General features: G+C 26.4%; 1 protein-coding gene across 1 annotated transcript; it reads right to left on the reverse strand.

Annotated features, from left to right (window-relative positions):
- Positions 1–2,808: 2,808 nt before the first annotated feature.
- LOC122505174 lies at positions 2,809–19,628 on the reverse strand. Its single transcript, XM_043616656.1, has 4 exons — positions 18,154–19,628; positions 14,401–14,636; positions 9,219–10,129; positions 2,809–3,157 (listed from the first exon to the last, which is right to left on the reverse strand). Exons 1-4 carry the CDS (start codon positions 18,839–18,841, stop codon positions 3,019–3,021), a joined length of 1,974 nt encoding a protein of 657 aa, XP_043472591.1. The 5' UTR covers positions 18,842–19,628; the 3' UTR covers positions 2,809–3,018.
- Positions 19,629–20,291: the final 663 nt, after the last annotated feature.

Consider the following 20,291-nt stretch of genomic DNA (forward strand, 5'->3'; position numbering starts at 1 on the left):
CAAATATCGGCCTATTCTTTTCCTTGCCACAGTAGACTTCCTCCTTCATCCTGAATGTGCCACCGTTTTAATAAATAATTTTCACTGGGGAGAGATGTCCCGGGGAGACTTGTCCACCCATGGCATTATTTACTTTTAATATTTACATTTGGGGAGAGATGTCCCTGGGAAGACTTGTCCTCTGGGAGGAGCTGTCCATGGGAAGACTTGTCCCATGGGGAGTTATGTCTCTGTGGAGACTTGTCCTGGGAGGACTTGTCCGGGGGAGACTTTCTGGGTGTGACTTGTCTCATATTCATAAAATGTATGCCAACCGTTACTGAAATCAATATTTCAATCAAATTTGCTATATTTTTTTATAATTTACGAGTAAAAATAACAAAATATATACTAAAGTTTAACTTTGTAGAATAAAAAGTTGTTTAAAATCATAAGAAAAAATATATAGTCAGAGTTGGCCTAAATTTATTTTTTAAAAAAAGTTATAAAGAAAGTTCAAAAGGTGGTCAACAATTTCTATTTATTATTTAGTACAGTAAAAATTAACGTAGCGTTTTCAAAAAATTTTATTAATTATTTTATTATTTTTAATTAAAATTACAAAATACTTTTTTTAATAAAAAATAAAAAAACCGCTGCCAAGTTGAATATTTTTGTTATAATTTTGCTCATTTCATGAACACTTTGAGGAATATAATAATAATAGAAAATTGAAATATATGAATAAATTTTTATAAATATGGTAAAAATGATTGAATTTTGGGTCAATCAATGCATTTTTTAATACCCTACAAGATAGTTATAATAGTTTAATAGTTAAAGGAAAGTTTTCAAACAAAAAAAGTTGAGAAAATGTCATTTTACAGAATTTTTGGTTTTTAAAATACCAATAATTTCGAAATTTATGATCAAACTAAGTTCAAAAATAGACGAATTGAAGAGTTTTTCAATGCTCTACAAGTTGATAATGATACTTTCAAAGTTATTTCTACATTTTTCAACAAAATTTTCAAAAAAGTCTTATTTTCAAAAATTTTAGATTTTTAAAAGTTTAATGTCTTGGGTTAGTGTGGACAAAAAATGTTTAATAAGGGCTCAAAAGATGCGTCTAAAAAAACTCTAAAAAATTAGAGAAAAACATTAATGGGTGTCTTAACATTTTTTTTAAGTTATGGACCAAAAACGATTTTTTGAAAAATTAAAAATCCAAAAAAATATAGTTAATCTTTATGAATCGGGCTGAAAAGAAGAAAGCACGTGAGACGTACAATTTAAAAAAATTCATCCCTAAAGCTCTTTATAATCTCGAGATATTTTTGAAAATATAATGTTTACAGACACAGACGGAATGACATTTTTTAAAATGTCATTTTTTAACTCCTGAAGTCAAATAACATATATAGATATGTCAAAAAATCAAACTCGAAAAATTTTGGTATTACAATACAACTAAGTAATTAAATACAAACTTAACTAATACATTTTTCACTGGTTCAATAATAAATTTATTCCAAAAATCTTTAGTTTTACATTAAGTTTTCATTTATTATAAAATAAATAACGAAAAGCCTATATAATACAGTTTTCGATTTAATTAATTACATGCAAAAATGGTATAAAGCAAAACTTTTCATTTTTTCATTCCAACATTTCATTCAAAAGTTCATCATTCATTCATGTACAAAAAATTTACACGTATTTATAACTATTTTCAAAGAGGTCGCAAAATTTTGGGTATGGCACCCGAACGCCTAACAATAAATAATAATTTATTTCTACTATATAAATTAGTCAAATTACTGTCACAAATAGAAAAAAATAAATAATTATATAAATACTTTTAAATAATTTAAAAAGTTCCAATATTTCAATTTTAGTTTCTAACTCACAAAATTATGTTTCTATATGTAAAAAATTCTATAAAAAAATAAATAAATAAATATTAACTTATGAAATAAATTCGCCATCCTAAAACATAACAATAATTAACTGAGGAATTTACACTTAAATTGTTAACTTATAATTTATAATATACATAATAATTATTCATTTTACAACAATAGAACTTTACAAACAAGCGTGACTAAGATCCATGTTATGGGTTTAAAATCTTCCCACGAAAATACTCTAATTAATCATTTAGAATGTAAAGAATATTACGTGTGGTAGATTTTAGATTGCTGACAAAAAATGCTTATTATTATTAAAATTATTGTTTACGTCTATTGTTTACAAATTTGAGCGTTTTTACATTAGGAGCATAAATTTGTCTGATTAACAAAATTATATATAATTATTTGCTACTATTATGATTATAATTATAATAGTAGCAAGTAAATATAAATAAAAAATATAATTATTATATAATAATAATATTATTATAAATATTATATTATAATTACAATAATTATTATATAATATAATTATTTTTGTTATAATAATTTTGTTATTCATTCTACTTTTCAGTTTTTTAATTGTATATACCTGACAACAATTCTATTATTCACTGAGAAAAATAAAATTTACGATAACAACAAAATATTTTGCTGAAGATTTTTCTAATTATATATTCTTTTCCTGATATTTTTTTAATAAACAAACATTTTTTATTTTTATTTATGAAGTATTTTTTGTTTAAATACAAAACTTTTTCTAAAAAATCCCAAGAAAATTTTTGGATAGAAAAATGTTTGAAAAAGAAATGAAAAAATGTTATCTGTCTTAATTAATTAATTAATTAACATATAATTAATTAATATAAAGAATCAATAAATATTTAATTAATTAGAAAAAATTATTCTAAAACAAATTTTTTTTCGAATTTCAAAGATTAACGGAAGAAAAGAATGTTGTTTCACAACCAAATATTTTACAGTTATGGAAAAAATAATTTTCTCCAGTATTTCTACAAAAAAAAATATTTTTCTTGATTTTGACATTTTTATGATTTAAAAAAAAGGACGAAGAAAAATTCCTTCTTTTGAGAAAACAGTGATATTTTAAATTATTACAATTTTTTTATTCCGTATTTATGTGACATGAATACGTTCTTAGGCAATCTCCACCGTCCTGTCCTAATCTCGCTGCACCAAGATAGCGATGAAACCTTTGACTGGAAACTGTGGCCGAATTTCCACGCTTCAGCTCTTGAGGATCCCTGTAAAAATGCAATTATACCGTAAATTTCAAAGAAAACATTCAAAGAAAGAATAATTCACTAAACCAATTATTATTATTATCTTCATCATCAATTTTTTTTAATTTTGAAAAAAAATATATAGACTAAAAAAAATTATCCCGCGATTTTGTAAAGAGATTTACGAAAAAGAAAAATAAGAAGCAAATATTTTTTTATTCACTACTGTGAATATCCCATTAATTATTTATAGTAAAAGTGGACATAAAATATTTAATAGATAATAATTTATGTGCAATTAGATTCATAAAATGTTAGGAAAGTAATGAGGAGGGAAAAGTTGACCATTCAGATAAAAACGAATGCTTTCTACTAATTGATAAAAAGTCAACGTCTTAATATATTAAGGCTAATTCAATAGTAATAATATTATTTCTAAATAAATTATTTTCGTTTCTCAATGAATTAAGTTTTTGAGAAATAATTTCTGAGATCTACAAATACAATAAGAATTTTTTATTTTCGATTTATTTAGCAAAAATAATAAAAAAAATAATAGAAAAAATAATAAAAAAAAAAATCTTTAAATAAGGCAATATTGTGACATTATTGAGTCGATACTGTGATTTAGCTTCAAAATTGAGGCTACTTACCGGCAAAATTTTGTCAATAATTTTGCAATATTCAATAAACATTGCAGCAAAATTAAATCAATATTAAAGTTTTTCTGTTAAAATATATTATCAATACTTTGTCAATATAATGTCAAAACTTTTGAAAAACAGTGGCAAAATAATGTCAAAATTCAGACAGTACTGTGGCAATATTCTTGAAATTATGCGGCAGTATTATGGCAATATTTAGTAAATATTGTAGCAAAATTAAATTAAATATTAAAAATTTAAAACTGTTCTGTTAAATCTATTGGAAATTTTTTTTCTTAGTATAATGGTAAAAGTTTTGAATCACAGTGGCTAAATAATGGAAAAATTAATGCCATTCAGTGGTAATTTTGTAGCAATAATGCGTTTTTGTATTTAAGCAATATTAATTCAATGCTTCATCACTATTCTATCAATATTGAGGCAATATTGTCAAAATAATTAGTCAATATATACCTACTGTCAGAAACAGTAGGAAAATTCTAGCTATATGGAGGCAATATAAGTCGCAATATTTTGGCAAAATGTGGCAGTTCTAATTCAATATTGTAGCAAAATTAAATCATTTATATAACGATGTTCTGTTAAATCTATTGGATATATTTTGTCTGTATAATGGCAAAACTTTTGAAAAACAATGTCAAAATAATGGAAAAATTAAGGCAATTCAGAGGCAATATTGTGTGAATATTATTTCAAAAATTTTAGCGAATTTGTATCAATATTGAGGCAATGCTATTTTGGCAAAATTCTATGAGTATAGTGGCAAAATTTTGTTTATGTGGTGGCAACACAGTGTCAAAATTTAGGCAATACAGTGGGAATATTGTGTCAATTAGGCGATAGTATTGTAGGAATATAATGTCAATACTCTATATAAAAACTGTAGTAATATAGAGACAATACTCTGGCAATGCGGTGGCAAAATTTTGGAAATATTGTGTCAAACAAAATACAAAACTATGTCAATACGGTGGTAATATTATGGTAAACAAATGGCAATACAGTAGCAAAATTTTGTCAATTCGAAGTTATGCTGTATTGCGGCAGTATAAAGACAATTCTGGGAAAATGTTTGCCTTATTATTGAAGCCAGAAAGTAGAAATTCACTGTTAATACTGTGGAAAAATGTTGTCTTCATATTTAGTTAATTGCTGCAATATAGTGACAAATTTTAATTTGCAATATTAAAAAAATATTGCAGCATTACTGTTGGCAAATATAGGAAAATATTTAAACAATATTATAGCAATATTATTGACAAATAGTAAAAATATTCAAATAATAATGCGAAATAAAAAAATTCTTGATAAAAACTGTCTATTATTTATCAAACTTCTTTTAAAATCATGTTGACGATTTTACACTGTTTTTTTATGTCATCCATTCGCATTAATGTAACAGTACTTACAAATGCGTCGACTTGAATCAAAGCCAACTGTCTGAGAAAGCTATATAAGCATTTCAGATTACACACTAAGTGTGGATATGAAAATAACATTTTTTGTCTGTAAAGAATGATGATATTATAAGAACGAAAGTAAGGTCGTTTTTAGATTTTATTTCATTTTTTAAGTGCCGATTCCTCTCTTGTGGGTACATTGAGAAGAGAAATTTGTTTTTACAGTTATACTTGAAAAGGAGACAAGTCGTGAGTTTAAGGCGTTTATGACGTGTCTTTAAAATACCTAGAAAGCTGGATTTTTATTTAATGACCTTGAATTTTATTTGAGGTACATTCTTATTCGGAATGAAAAAAAAGGTTTCATTTAATTGTATATGTCAATGGTTGTCTTTTTTAAATGTTTGATTTAGATTTTAATTTTTTCTATACCAGCATTTTTTGGTATCGCTACTATTTCAAGAGGAAGAATATGAAATTAAACTGTATTTTTAGTTGTAGATATATTTTAGAATTTGATTTTTGATTGTTTATGGAAATATTTTAGTTTTTAATTACAGTTCTTTATTGTTGTAAATTTTGTTGTTGTTCTGGTATATAGTTTTCTTTGTTGACAATATTGATTCAAGTAAAATCGTTTTTGACACATTTTTTTCTTGTTAACAAAATTCTATCTTTCATAACAATTTTGTTGGTAAAAGTATTCTTTTTCATGGTAATATTTTTGGTACCAATATTATATTTAATACTAATTTTTCTGGTACCACTTCTCAAGTTGTAAAAGTTTTACGACCAATAATTTTTACAACTATACTACTGCTACTAAAATATTTTACTCATAATAACTTACTTAGAACAAAACTTTTAATATAATAACAAATATATTTCTGTGGCACAAGAGATTTTTTGTTTTAAAAATTAATTACTTATTACTTATTCTTAATTGTTAATTTTTTAATAAAGCCTTGGTTTATTTGATTTATTTTTATTATTGCTTTTGGTACCACTTATTTTCATTATTAACAACTTATATTCTTGGTACCAGATTTATTCCTGTTGACAATTATTTTGGTACCACTACACTGAAAAAACTGTATTCTAAATTTAAGAATATATACTAAAATAGGTGCCAAGGATATTCCCCACTTAAATTAAATGAGAAATATTCTTATAATAAGATAATATTCTTATTGAAAGAATATTTTCCACTTAATTTAAGTGGGGAATATCCTTGGCACCTATTTTAGTACTATTCTTAAATTTAGAATATAGTTTTTTCAGTGTACCAATATTAAATTTATTCCGCTTTTAATACTTTCTAATTATTATTTCTAATTATTTCTTTCTTACCACTGTATTTTTTTAATACCAGTATTACTTTCGTTACCAAATTTTCCGGTACTGGATTTATTTTCCGTGTTAATTAAGATTTCAGCATTGTTTTTCTATCGAAATTCTTACAAAAGTGCCGAATTTGTCCCTTTTTGCCAAAATATTTCTGGTACCACAAAATTGCTCATTTTGAAAAGTAATTCAATTCTTTTTATACCATTAATACTTATTTTCCTACTAAAATTAAGTCAGTACAGTACTAATTTATTTTTTCAGACCGCGAAATTAATTTTGTTTAATCCAATATTTTACAATCAAAAATCAAATCTTGCCGTCTAGAAAAAAAAATAATAATTTTCTTTATTAAAACTTTATTACCCTCTTACGCTGTATTCTTTACTTGAAAAATAATACGTCGAAAAATTTAAATCAATTAAACTGGAAACAATGAAAATTTCACTACAAACCATAATAAAAAAATTCAATAAAACTCTAATTTCAAAATGCCGTAGCATTAACCCATTTATCTAAATTTAACTTTAAAAATGACATTCTTAATATCAATTAGCAGTATAAATCTCCGAGAATATCTTTGCAAAAGTGACGCATGGGTAGCGTTACCTTAATGACTTTAAATTCCAATATTACTACACACGCATAAATAAATAGGTACATATATATATATATATATATATATATATATATATATATATATATATATATATATATGAAGGAGTTTACACCGTAAGCCTTAAATATAAGCCTCCGCGCGCATAAACGGATATACCTCCAGGAGCATATATTTGCCCCTGCGCGAACACGTGGTCAAGGCAAACTCTTTCACAACACAGCTGCAGGCAAACACTTTGCGCAGACGCAAGTATATGCTCATGGAGGCATATCCGTTTATGCTCGCGGAGGCTTATATTTAAGGCTTACGGTGTAAACTCCTTCTATATAGCATGTAGATAAGAATTGAAAGGAGCGTAAAGAAAGATGTGTATCCCAGAAAAGAGAACACAGAGAAAGAAGGAACCCCAATAGCACGGATACTTTTTTATTCACATTCCTGAAATATTCCATTGGAACATTTGCAATATTCCTTCAGAATATTCCATAGAAACTTTGGAAAGATTCCTTTAGAATATTCCATCGGAATATTTGCACTATTCTATTAAAAGTTTGGGAATAATAATTTAGAATATTCTATTGGAATATTGAATATTCCTTTAGCAGATTCCACCGGAATACTATAGAAATATTTCTTTAGAATATTTCTCCCGAAACCTTGGAAGGATTCCTTAGAATATTCCATTGGAATATTGTCACTATTCCATTGAAACTTTGGGAATAATAATTTAGAATATTCCATTTGAATGTTGAGAATATTCCATCGGAATACTAGACATTTTTCTTTAGAATATTCCTCCCGAATAATGGTAAAACTCCATCGAAACGTTGGAAATAATCATCTAAGATCTGCCATTGGAATATTGAGAATATTCAATTAGAATATTCCATCGAAACTTTAGAAATAATCGTTTAGAATGTTCCATCCGAACAGTAAAAATATTTCTTTAGAACATTCCATTACAACGTTGGAAATAAGGATTTAAAAGACTTCATTGGAATGTTGAGAATATCCCATTTGAATATAGAGAATATTCCATCAAAACTTTGGAACTAATCATTTAGAATATTTCATTTTAATATTGGGAATATTCCTTCAGAATAATCTATTGGAGCATTGGAAATATTTGTTTAGAACGTAAGGAATATTTTTGAGAATATTCCATTGGAACATTGGAAATATTCATTTGAAATATTTGATCCGCATTCTAGAAACATTAAAAGGTCTGACTTTTGAAATAACGTACGAATATTTCATTGGAATTTTAAAGGAAAATTCTAATGGAATATTACATTTTAATATTCCTAAAATATGCTTGGAATATTCCAAGGAAATATTCTCAATGTTCCAATGGAATATTCCCAATTTACAAATAGACAATATTCTGTGCTAGAAGGGAAAGATATATAAAGAAACAAATAGGGAAAGACAGAAAAGAAGAAGCAAAAAGAGAGAAAGAAACAAATAGAGAGAAAGGGACAAAAAAAGAGAAAGGAAGAATACAGTAAGAGACAAAAAGAGAGAATGAGACATAAAGAGAGAAAGGATCAAAAAAAGAGAAAAACACAATAATAGAGGAAAAGACAAAAAGAGAGAATGAGACAGAAAGAGAAAAATATAAAGAAAGAGAGAATACGACAGAAAGAGAAAAGATGTAGAAAGAAAGAATTATACAGAAAGAGAAAAAGATGCAGAAAAATAGAAAAATACAGACAGATAAAAAAGAATTAAATTTAATAATTTAAATTTTTAATTTTAAATTTAAAAAAAAATTTTTTTTTTAAATTTTTAAATTTAAAGTTTTAATTTTAAAATTTTTAATTCATTCTTTATTCACTCATTCTTTAAAGAATGAGGAAGGTAGAAAGAGCAAAAAAAGAAAAGAGGATAAAGAATGAAGGAGACTAAGAGAGCGAGAGGGAGAGAGGTGACGACTCCTCGTACAGGCTCAATGACCCGATTGAAGTAATTCGGAGCAGTGAGGGCGACGGCCACCTTTCTCCTTATGATCCACAATTCCAGAACCGATCAACGATCGCCATACAAGCGCTTACCTGGACAGCTCGTTGGACACAAGATTACTGTGTGGTGCAAAGATCGCCGGGTTCTTGTACATACTACAAACAAGCCTCTCCCTGCAATTCTCCTCAATGAATCTCAGTTGTCCGAAGATCTCGTCTAGCCGGCCAACAATTGGCCCATAAAACTCGTCATCATAAACTGCACGTAATCCCTGTGGTTTAGCTAACTGCACCACCTTTTGACCTTGACCCACTCTCGTCTGCTGATTCTGCAATTGCTGATGCAGCTGTTGTTGTTGCTGCTGCTGCTGTTGTAATTGTTGTTGTTGCTGCTGTTGCAATTGTTGTTGCTGCTGTTGCAATTGCTGTTGCTGCAAATGTTGCTGAACTTGTTGCACTGGTTGAGCAAAAACTCCATAAGGATTCTTCTTCGTCACCTTAATTGTCGATGATGGCACAATATTCGATTGCGGATTTTGAACAACTTGAATTGCAACTGGTGCGGATGGGGAATTCGCCTGTGGTCCCGGTGAATAAACCGGTCTGATATTTGGTCCAGGGGGTAAATTTGCAGCAGCTGATTGCACTTGTGCACGTTGTTTATTGAGTTTAATTTCATCCAAATAGCCAGAGTATGCGAGATTATGAGCTTGATTACGTGAATTTGGTGAATATTGTGGACCATATGGTCCAGGATAGACGGGCGACAATGGCGTTGGACTAATTGGACCTAAATGCTGATTGACCTCTTCAATTGGCTCCTCATATGGTTCGATGCCCCATTCCTTTAGTTCCTCTATATCCTTACGATATTGAATATGAGGATGTGCATAATCATAACCACTAAATTCCTCCTCGTGATGTGGCGGATGATGATCGACGTAAATTGGACTTGCTGCTGGTACGGGAACTGGAACTGGTACATGATGATGATGATGTGCCACCTGAAAATTAAACAGTTTTTGCTATGAAGAAAAGTGACCATTTTTTTATTGTTGAAAATTTTATGAGTAAATAAGATGTTTTGGAATTTTTCATGTCCCTACTTGGGTGCTATTTCATTGTACATTAATCGACTTTCTTTGATTATTTCTTTGCATATAAAAGAATTGACAGGTGAATAATAAATAGTGGTACCAAGAGTTGTAAGCAAAAAAATTATGGTACCAAGCAATTTATTATTGATAAAAAAAAGACTTGGTACTTGAATATTAGAAAAAAGTAGAACCAAAATTTTTGAAGCAAAAACAATTTCTGTATCAAGGAATTCTTTGCTAGCAAAGGAAAGATTTGGTACCTAATTACAAAAAGAGAGATTACAAAGAAATTACAAAAAAGAGAAATAGAAATTTGATTCTGGCACCGGTAGATTTATTAACAGAAATATCTTTCATAGAGAAAGAAAACAAAATAATTGCTGCTTTTCACATTATTATTGAAGGAAAATAGTGGTATCAAACGTTGTAACCAAAAATAATTCGCAAACAAAAGAATTTAATGTTTGACAAATAACATGATCCCTAAACATTGGGAAAAAATAGCGATACAAAAAATTTGGTAGCAAAAACAACGTTTATATTAGGATTTAGGAAATTCACCGTTAGTAAAGAAAAGAGTTGATACATTCATACCAGAAAAGAAATAAATTGAATTTTGATATGGTAAAAGAGAAAAAAAGAGAAGAAAATAATTGTTATGTCTAGTAATATCTTCTAAAAATAAAAAGTACCAAGGGTTACAACCAAAAGCAGTTCTGGTACCAATTTATTATTGACAAAGGAAATAATTGTTACCTTAAAAAATGCTGACAGAAAAAATAGTGGTACCAAAAGTTGGGACTAACCACAATTTTGGTACCGCAAGGAATACATCTTTAACAAATAAAAGCGTTGGTAGCTGAATACCAAATGCAAATGAATTGGATTTTGATATTAGTACCAGAAGATTTACTAACAGTAAAGGTACGAAATTAAATTTTTGGTACCATCTAAGTTAGATTGTTACCATTAATAATATTGTTCAGAGAAAATAGTGGTAACAAACGTTGGTACCAAAACGGATTCTAGTTATTCGAGTTTGAATTTTGCTACTTGTGCCAAAAAAGTGACTAACTGTAATAATTCTGGTACCAAAAAATAAGTTAACAATGTTAACAATTGTTATCTTCAAAAATATTAATAAAGGAAAATACATACACTACCGTCGGGAATTATCGGTACGGCTGCCCGCACAGGGCCCAAAAACATACCAATCTTTAAATCAAGATATTTTTGAAAATAATAATGTCAGAAAAATAACAAATATATCATTCGAAAGATTATTAAATTCTACAATTAATGATACATTACTGGAAATTTTAATAACTTATACAAAGATTGCAGCAATCGACAAATTTGACAAAAAATGAAGAAAATAAAATTTTTTTTGAAATTATTTAATGCCTTGCATATTTTTTAAAAATTGTAGGAAAAATTTGAAACTTATAATATAGGTGTAATCATTCAAGTCTTATCTTTAATTTAAGACCAAAGGAGATAAAAAATCTTATTCGGTTCGTGAGATATCATTATAAACGTCCGATCATTTTCAGCAAAAAACCGTTCAAAATCGACTAATTCAATGCATGTGCCAGCAGACATACTCGGACGTTTATAATGATATCTCACGAACCGAATAAGATTTTATAACTCTTTTGGTCTTAAATTAAAGATGAGACTTGAATGATCACACCTATATAAGTTTCAAATTTTTCATACAATTTTAAAAAAAATATGCAAAGCTTGAAATAATTTCAAAAAGAATTTTATTTTTTTCATTTTTTTGTCAAATTTGTCGATTGCTGCAATCCTTGTATAAATTATTAAAATTTCCAGTTATGTATCATTAATCGTAGAATTTAATAATCTTTCGAATGAAATATTTGTTATTTTTCTGACATTATTATTTTCAAAAATATCTTGTTTTAAAGATTGGTATGTTTTTGGGCCCTGGGCGAGCAGCCGTACCGATAATTCCCGACGGTAGTGTAGTTGTACCAAAAGTTAAAAACAAAATTCAGATACCAGAAAAATAAGTTAATAATGAAAACAAGTGATACCAAAATAATACTAAAAATTCAACAAAAAACTTAAACCAAGAACTTATTAACCAGATATATGTAAGTAATGCCGGGAATTTTCGTAACATAGGAAAAAAATTATTACTTTAACAAAAAATTGTTAAAAGAAAACTGTGGTACCGAAAGTTGAAAACAAAAACAATTCTGGTACTAAACAATTTATTGCTAAGAAAAAAAAAATTGTTACCTAATGTCAAAAAATGTGGATTATAATCGAAATGTTTTGAATTTTGCTAGTGGTATGAAAAGAGTTAATTAACTAATAATTCTGATACCAAACAAATAAGTTAACTAAAAAAAAACAAGTGGTACCAAAATAATTCTGAAAATGTGACAAAGAATCAAACATCAGAACTTATTAATAATGAAAATAATTCTTGGTACCAAATAAAGTTTTATTAAAAAAAAATATTTTTATTTATTATAAAACGAAATTTTGCTATTAATAGTTTATCATTAGTAAAGAAATTTTTAAATAACTGAACAAATGGTACCAAAAAAAGTATTATCAAAAATAATTTTGCTTTGTAAGAAATTGGATACATATTTTTTTACTATATAAAAAATGTCAATGTTTGTTTACTAATTGTAACCATAAATTTTTGCTCAACTAACAAGTTATATTTTGGGATTTATTTATGTTTCAGCTGAATGCTACTATCTGATTTTAAATTAACCGGTTTCAATTAATTAATTCACTTGCCCATAAATATGACATTCTAAATGAGAATAAATTTTAATGAACTTTGTTGATATTTATTTAAATAAGTGTTAATTAAAATTTCCCATTTTAAATTTTAAATTATTGTCATAATGAATTAAAAGTCGTTTCTTAAAAATGAAGAGAAAGTCATTAAATCTAATTTAAAATATTAATGAGAATTCTCATTTCTGAATTTTAATTTTTTTTCTTTACTTTTAAATAATAAATAAAATAAATAAATTTTTTGTCTTTTTTCTTCAAATGTACAGACTTTATTTCTTTACGAATGAGTAAGTTTATTAAGATCAGAATTAATTTCTAGTAATTTTGCAAATTGAAATCGTTCCGTTGCATTTTAATGCAATGAATATTGTAAGTAAATTATTTTCCTTTTAAGTTCGTTAATCTTTAATTTTCTTCTAATTTTTTTATATATACTATGTCAGTTTCTTTCAAAAAAAACATTTTTTAATTTGTTTAATCTTTAGTGTCAAATTTAGAAGGTGAGAAAAATTCTATGAGTGAAAAAATATAAAGAAAATTTTTTTTTGAGAAGAAAAGGAAAAATATATTTGTAAACAGATTATAAAGGTATAAATTATCATAAGTATTGTTTACTAATTTGATTGAGTATCAAACGTCAACTTTATGATTTGTAAAATAGTATACGATTATCTGCAGTCAATTGTATGTATATGCATTTAGAGAATACGATGTTTTAAAAATGCATTTAAGTGCAACAAAGCTTGTCGGATGCTCGAAGCGCAACGATGCGCACTTGTATATTATTAAGTGATGAATGTTCAAATACAATCAACTAATATTCATCCAATTAAAACCAAAAGTACTTCTTTCAAGTGAACGGAATTTTCTAATACAGTTAAAATATTCGAATTACTAATTTTCCATTCTGTGAATTTACAATTTTTAATTTTTTATACAGTCAAACTTTTATATTCAAATTTATTATAAAAATAATTAATTATAACTGTTATAAATAAAATTAATAAATGAAACTTATTTATTTCAATTTATTTTTTCATTTAAATTTACTATAAAATTGATTAATAATTTTTCTATTTTAAATTTACTGTAAAATTAATTTATTGTTATTTTATTATTTAAATTTATTACAAAATAAATTTATTTTCATTTTTATATCTCAATTTACTATAAAATACATTTATTTTCTTTTTTTTAATGTTACAGTACAAAAAATTATAATACTTGTATTTAAATTAAAAAAGTAAATAAAAATCGAGGAGACCTTTCTCTCTTCTTTATTTTTATTTTAAAATGTGGATCAAACTCGAAAACCAAAAGTTACGCGACTTGAATTTCGTTATTTTTATTTATATATAGTATTTATTTGCGTTGACCCTATTTTATTTTACCTGATGATGATGATGATGTTGTAGTTTTGAGTGTGGACTGCTGTAATAGCTCGAGCATAATTTAAATACGTGAGCAAATGCTGGTACCAAAAACAGCAATAATTTCAGGAATAATTTTTTCGCTGCCCCTACTCCAAACAGGAAGGGAATGACGAACATGAATTTCAATTTAATTAACTTAATTATCAGCAATAGGGCCAAGAAGCTCATCAACAATTTATTCTGTATTGCCTTCCCTGCAAAAAAAATTAGTTCATTACTTTTTACAATTTAATTTAATTAAATTATGAAATAAAATAATAAAATATTTAAATAATAATGCAAAAAAAAGAAATATGTAATTATTGTAAATATTTAGTTAATTTGTTGCTTTAAATAATAAATTTATACTCTAAAATGTAACCTTTTAAAATTGTTCACAATTTTATTACTATTGTTATTACTATTATTTTTTTTCATTAAAATATTTAAGATATGGGAGACAATTAATTAATTCTATAATAAAACCTAATTATTTAAAAATATAGAATAAGATTGCAAAAAAAATAAATTAATTATTAAAATAAATAAGTAATAAACATAATCAATTAATTATTGGCAGAAACTAAATAAATGGAGTGAGAATAAATAATAAAAAGGATAAATAATTAATTAACAATAATGAAAAATAATAAAAAATAATGGTAAATAAATAATTAAAACAAACAAATAGAGGACTTTCATTAATTATTAATATAAATAATTCATTATTCTTCAAAACGGGACTATACGGATTATGAGTAAATAAAAAACATAATTAATTAACATATAGAAAATAATAAGGTAAATGATTGATAAAAATTGAAATAAAGAAATGATAAAAAAGGAGAGAAAATTAAAATAAATATATAAATTTTTGAAAGGAAACTAATAATAATAATTATTAAACAAATCCGAAAATTGTTGATTGTGAATGTGTAATTAAAAATAATAAACAATTCATTAACTTAAACAAAATTGTTATAATCTAATAACACAAGCCTGCAAAAAGATTTAAATTACCGTTGTCTTAGATCGAGAAGTCATTTCCCGCAGTATTTGGTGCGCTGAATCTGAATCTGGCAACGAAAACCTCCTATCACGTCAGGATTTTGAGAAAAGTGGGGGTAAATTCCTAAAAATCATGTTTTTTGCAGTTTTTGAAAATTTCTACCGGGTAAATCCGACGTGCTAGAGACTTGTTATAGGAGTAAAAAAAAGCTTAAACCCACTACTTTACAAAGATATAGCGATATTGCTAGCAACAAACTAAATTAGCTATCAAAAATTATTTTTTTAACACTTGTCAAGCAAAAAAATTGATTGACACTGCCTGTAAATAAAACTATTTTTATAACTAATTGGATTCGCTTAAAATTTCCAGGGTCGCTGATTACAAATATGTTGTCAGATTTTCAAAATTTAAAATGTCGGATCCAGTATGACGGACTGCTTGTTAAAAATCGATTCAAATTGCCTGGAACTCGTTACTCGAGGGTTATCGGGGTCGTTGATTATGAATCTAACCACAGATTTTTTATTTTGACATCATAATTGTAATCAACGACCCCGAAAACCCCAGAGTAATAAATTCTAAGCGAATCCAAAAATTTTTTAAAATAGTTGTATTTACAGACAGTGTGAGTCCATTTTTATGCTTGCTAACTGTTAAAAAAAATAATTTTTGACGGCTAATTTAGTTCGTTGTTATCAATATCGCTATATCTTTGTAAAGTAGAGGGTTTAAGCTTTTTTTTACTCCTATAACAAGTCTCTAGCACGTCGGATTTACCCGGTAGAAATTTTCAAAAACTGCAAAAAACATGATTTTTAGGAATTTACCCCCACTTTTCTCAAAATCCTGACGTGATAGGAGGTTTTCGTTGCCAGATTCAGATTCAGCGCACCAAATACTGCGGGAAATGACTTCTCGATCTCAGGCAACGGAAATTTTTATTTTTTTGCAGGCTTGTGTAATTAAATAAACAAAATGATTAATTATAAAATCAATTAAAGAAAATTTGTTAATATTACTTAAGCAAACTAATTAATCAACAAATTAATAAAATAAACAAAAATGAAACGATTAACAAATAATCAATCAAATAATCTAATTGATTATATCGAACGTGTTAACAAATAAACAAAAAGGGAAATATGAAAAAATAAGCAATAAACTAATTAATTAACAAATAAATAAACAATTGAATAAATGTGAAACTATTAATAAAGAAATAAATTAGCAAATAAGTAAAGGAACTAGTTGATAAAAAAATAGACAATTAAACAAATATGAATCTATAAATAAATAAGCAAACAAATAAGCAATTAAATAAGTGAACTAATTAATGAACAAATAAATAAACAATTAAATAAATAAACTAGGTAATGAACAAAGAAATAAACAAATAAATAAACAAATAGACAAGTGTGAAACAATAAACAAATAAGCAAATAAATAAAAAATTGAACTAATTAATTAAGTCATTAATAATTTAACAAATAAAAAATAAGTAAAAACCGCTGCCAAGTTGTACATTTTTCTAATTTTGGTGTTCATTTCATGAACACTTTGCTTCCTCATAGAAATAATAATAATTGAAATATATGAATTACTTTTTATAAGAGGGTTAAAAATCATTAAATCTTGGACCAAAAAATGTGTTTTTATATATTCTATAAGATGATAATAATAGTTTAATAATTACACATATGTTAATAAACAAGAATGTTTAAAAATGATATTTTTCACAATTTTTGATTTTTCAAATACCAATAATTTAATAATTTCTGCCCGAATCAGGTTAAAAAGTAGGTCAATTGAAGCGTTTTTTAATGCTCTTCAAGTTGGTAATAATTTTTTGAAGTTACTTTTACATAATTTAAAAAATTTTTTATAAAAGTCTTATTTTTCAAAATTTTAGATTTTTAAAAGTTTAATATCTCCGATTAATATGGACGAAAAATGTTCAATTAGGGCTCAAAAGATGCGCCTGAAAAAACTCTACAAAACTAAATACGAAAAAAAACTAAACTTCTACATTTTTCAACAAAATTTTCAAAAAAGTCTTATTTTCTAAAATTTTTGATTTTTTAAAGTTTAATATTTTCAGTTAATATGAACGAAAAATATTCAATTAGGGCTTAAAAGATGCGTGTAAAAAAACTCTACAAATCTAAAGAAAAACATTTATAAGTGTCTTAACATTTTTTTAAGTTATGTCCAAAAAACGTTTTTTTACAAAATGAAAAATGCAAAAAAAAAAAATAGTTAAACTTCATGAATCGGGCTGAAAATACTCTCGTTTTATGTCCCCCGGGGAGACCTACAATTTAAAAAAAAATTGATGCCTTTAGCTCTTTCTCGTTCTGAGATATTGAGGCAAATGTAATGTTAGTACACACACACACACACACACATCGGGACAAATTTTTAAAATCCGTTTTTTTGACTTCTGAGATAAAATTACATAAAAATTTTTTTATATTTATTTATAACATTTATACGGGGAGTTCCTGTGCATATATAAAGTACTAAAGTATTAGGCATAATAAAAAAAAATTTATAAATATGTCAAAAAATGACAATTCAAAATTTTGCTAATACAAAGCTTCCTTTATGAGGAAGCAATTGCATAAATAAATAATTAACCAAATAGACTACTTAGTTATCAAATAAATAATTAAACAAATAAAAGTGACAAATAAATGGAGATGAGAAAAAAATTCCCTTACTAATTTTTTTGAAAAAAAGTCGCCCTGTATTGTCGATATTTTTTGGTGCAAAATCAATTCTGACAAGTGCGCCATTCGCGTCAATTTTACGGGGGCTAATTTTAAAATTAGCTCCTTCAAAAAAAAGTTCCGGCATTTGTATCGCATAATCACGTGTTGCTAAGAATTTTATAGCTTTTTCACGAAGAGCATTTGTAATTTCTTCCAATGGCGTTATTGGTTCTTCATGAAAATCACGAGCTTCTTCACTATTTTCACATTTATCATTATCATCATTATCATCTTTTTTTTCCATTTTTCGTTTATTGAGATCATTATCATCATCATCATTTGAATTCTCCACTAAATTTTCATGGTCACTATCAATATTTGATTTTCGTTGACATGTTTGATAATTTAAATTATTTTTCGTTAACACAAAACCATCGAATACAGTGATATTATCACGTTCAGTGAATGTATTGTCGAGATAAGTGTAAGCATTCTTTTGAATACAGGAGAAAGTTATCCTCTTTTTGCAGTCTCTGATAAGTCCATGCCAGAATTCATTTCCGGTTTCATTGACCGGCAAATCGCGAGCATTGAAAAGCTTCGCATACGACTTGAGTTTCGAGAAACTGAAGAATTGGGAACTCGCGAACGTGACCGAGATACACAACAGTAAAAGGATAGCGTTATATTTAGACATTTTTGATTTGATGTTAATTAACTTTTTTCTCTTTAATCAAATTACTCAACAAAATTAATTTTTTAAATTTCAAAAAAATTATTACCTACAATTAAAATATTTGACTAATTTCTTTTTAAATATTTTTGTAATTTGATTCTTATTACGAACTAAATATAAATATTTGAAATAAATAGTTACGCACTAGGTAAATAAATTAACAATTTACACTAATTAAACTAAATTGAATTGGAGTCTGTGTGGTTAGTTTTTTTTTTAATTTACATTATCAAACATTTTTCTAATTGATAATGTTAAAATAATGCATCTATAATCACGAATGTAGTTTTGAAATTTTTGTTCTAATTTCCTGATGATTTTTATCCAACTTCATCTTCACGCTAAGTGGACCAGGAATGTAGTTTTCATCGTTACGCGTGATTGGTGGTTTGGTTTGAATTTATTATGTGCATGTTGATAAATTTTTTTCACACACTTTACAAATGGAATAATCATGTCAGGAAATTATTAAATGTGGTGAGGGGGGGGGGTAAAAAATAAAAGTGATGTTAAATATTCTTGTTCACAAAAAATAAACACGTCACCGGAATGTCACCGGTTACACATTGTACGGAGATGCGTTCTCGACGATATCTGCTTTAGAACTAAAGTCGTGGGTTCTTGAGAAGTTACAATTCACCTGGTGCGTCAAGTGTGTCAAAGAACCTCCTACTCCTTGAACGTTCAGTCAAGGAAGGTCATTACGATCTTCTTCCTTCTCTTCATCTTCGTCTTCTTATATATTTTTTCTCTTCTTTTCTCTTATTCTATATTTTCCTCCTTTACCTTTCTGATATTCTCCCTTACATTTTTCTTTAGAACCTTTTCCTTTTTTAAAATTAAAAAAATTTTTTCCTTTCTGTTTTTTTTTAAATTTTTTTTGTTACCCTTAATAACATTTATACCACCTTTTTCCTATAATATTATTTTCTTTAAAACTTTCTTCTTATTTTTTTATTTTTCACACTTTATTATATTATTGTCTTTCTCCTATTCTTTGCTTCTTTTTCTTCTTCTTTTCTTTCATCTTCTGTTCCTCAATTACTAATTTCTTGCTTTCCTTTTTCTTATTTATTTATTTATTTTACACTTTAATATTATTATATTTTCTTTATTCTATTCATAGCTTCTTTTTTTCTTATTATTTTCACTTCATTATTTTCTTCTTCTTTTTCTTATTTTTCTACTACTCTATCACTTGTTTTTTTGCTTTCTTTCTTCTTTCTTTTCTTTCATTTATTATTGTTTTCTTCCTTTTGTTCCCTTCATTATTTTCTTCTTCTGTTCTTCTTTCTTCTGTTTTTCCATTACTTGTTTCTTGACTTTTTTCAACTTTTCTTTATTTTTTATTTCTTTATAAGAGTTTTCTTCTTTCTTCATTTTATTTTCTTCCATTTATTTATAAAAATAA

The sequence above is a fragment of the Leptopilina heterotoma genome, unplaced genomic scaffold (genome assembly GCF_015476425.1).
Source record: "Leptopilina heterotoma isolate Lh14 unplaced genomic scaffold, ASM1547642v1 Lhet_347, whole genome shotgun sequence".
Taxonomy (NCBI): Eukaryota; Metazoa; Arthropoda; class Insecta; order Hymenoptera; family Figitidae; genus Leptopilina; species Leptopilina heterotoma.

Coding starts and splice junctions, on each gene's coding strand:
- LOC122505174 (XM_043616656.1), bottom strand. CDS start 18,841: ATGTCTAAATATAACGCTATCCTTTTACTGTTGTGTATCTCGGTCACG. Junction 10,130..14,400: donor AACATCATCATCATCATCAG/GTAAAATAAAAT, acceptor TTTAATTTTCAG/GTGGCACATCATCATCATCA. Junction 3,158..9,218: donor GTGTCCAACGAGCTGTCCAG/GTAAGCGCTTGT, acceptor GCATTTTTACAG/GGATCCTCAAGAGCTGAAGC.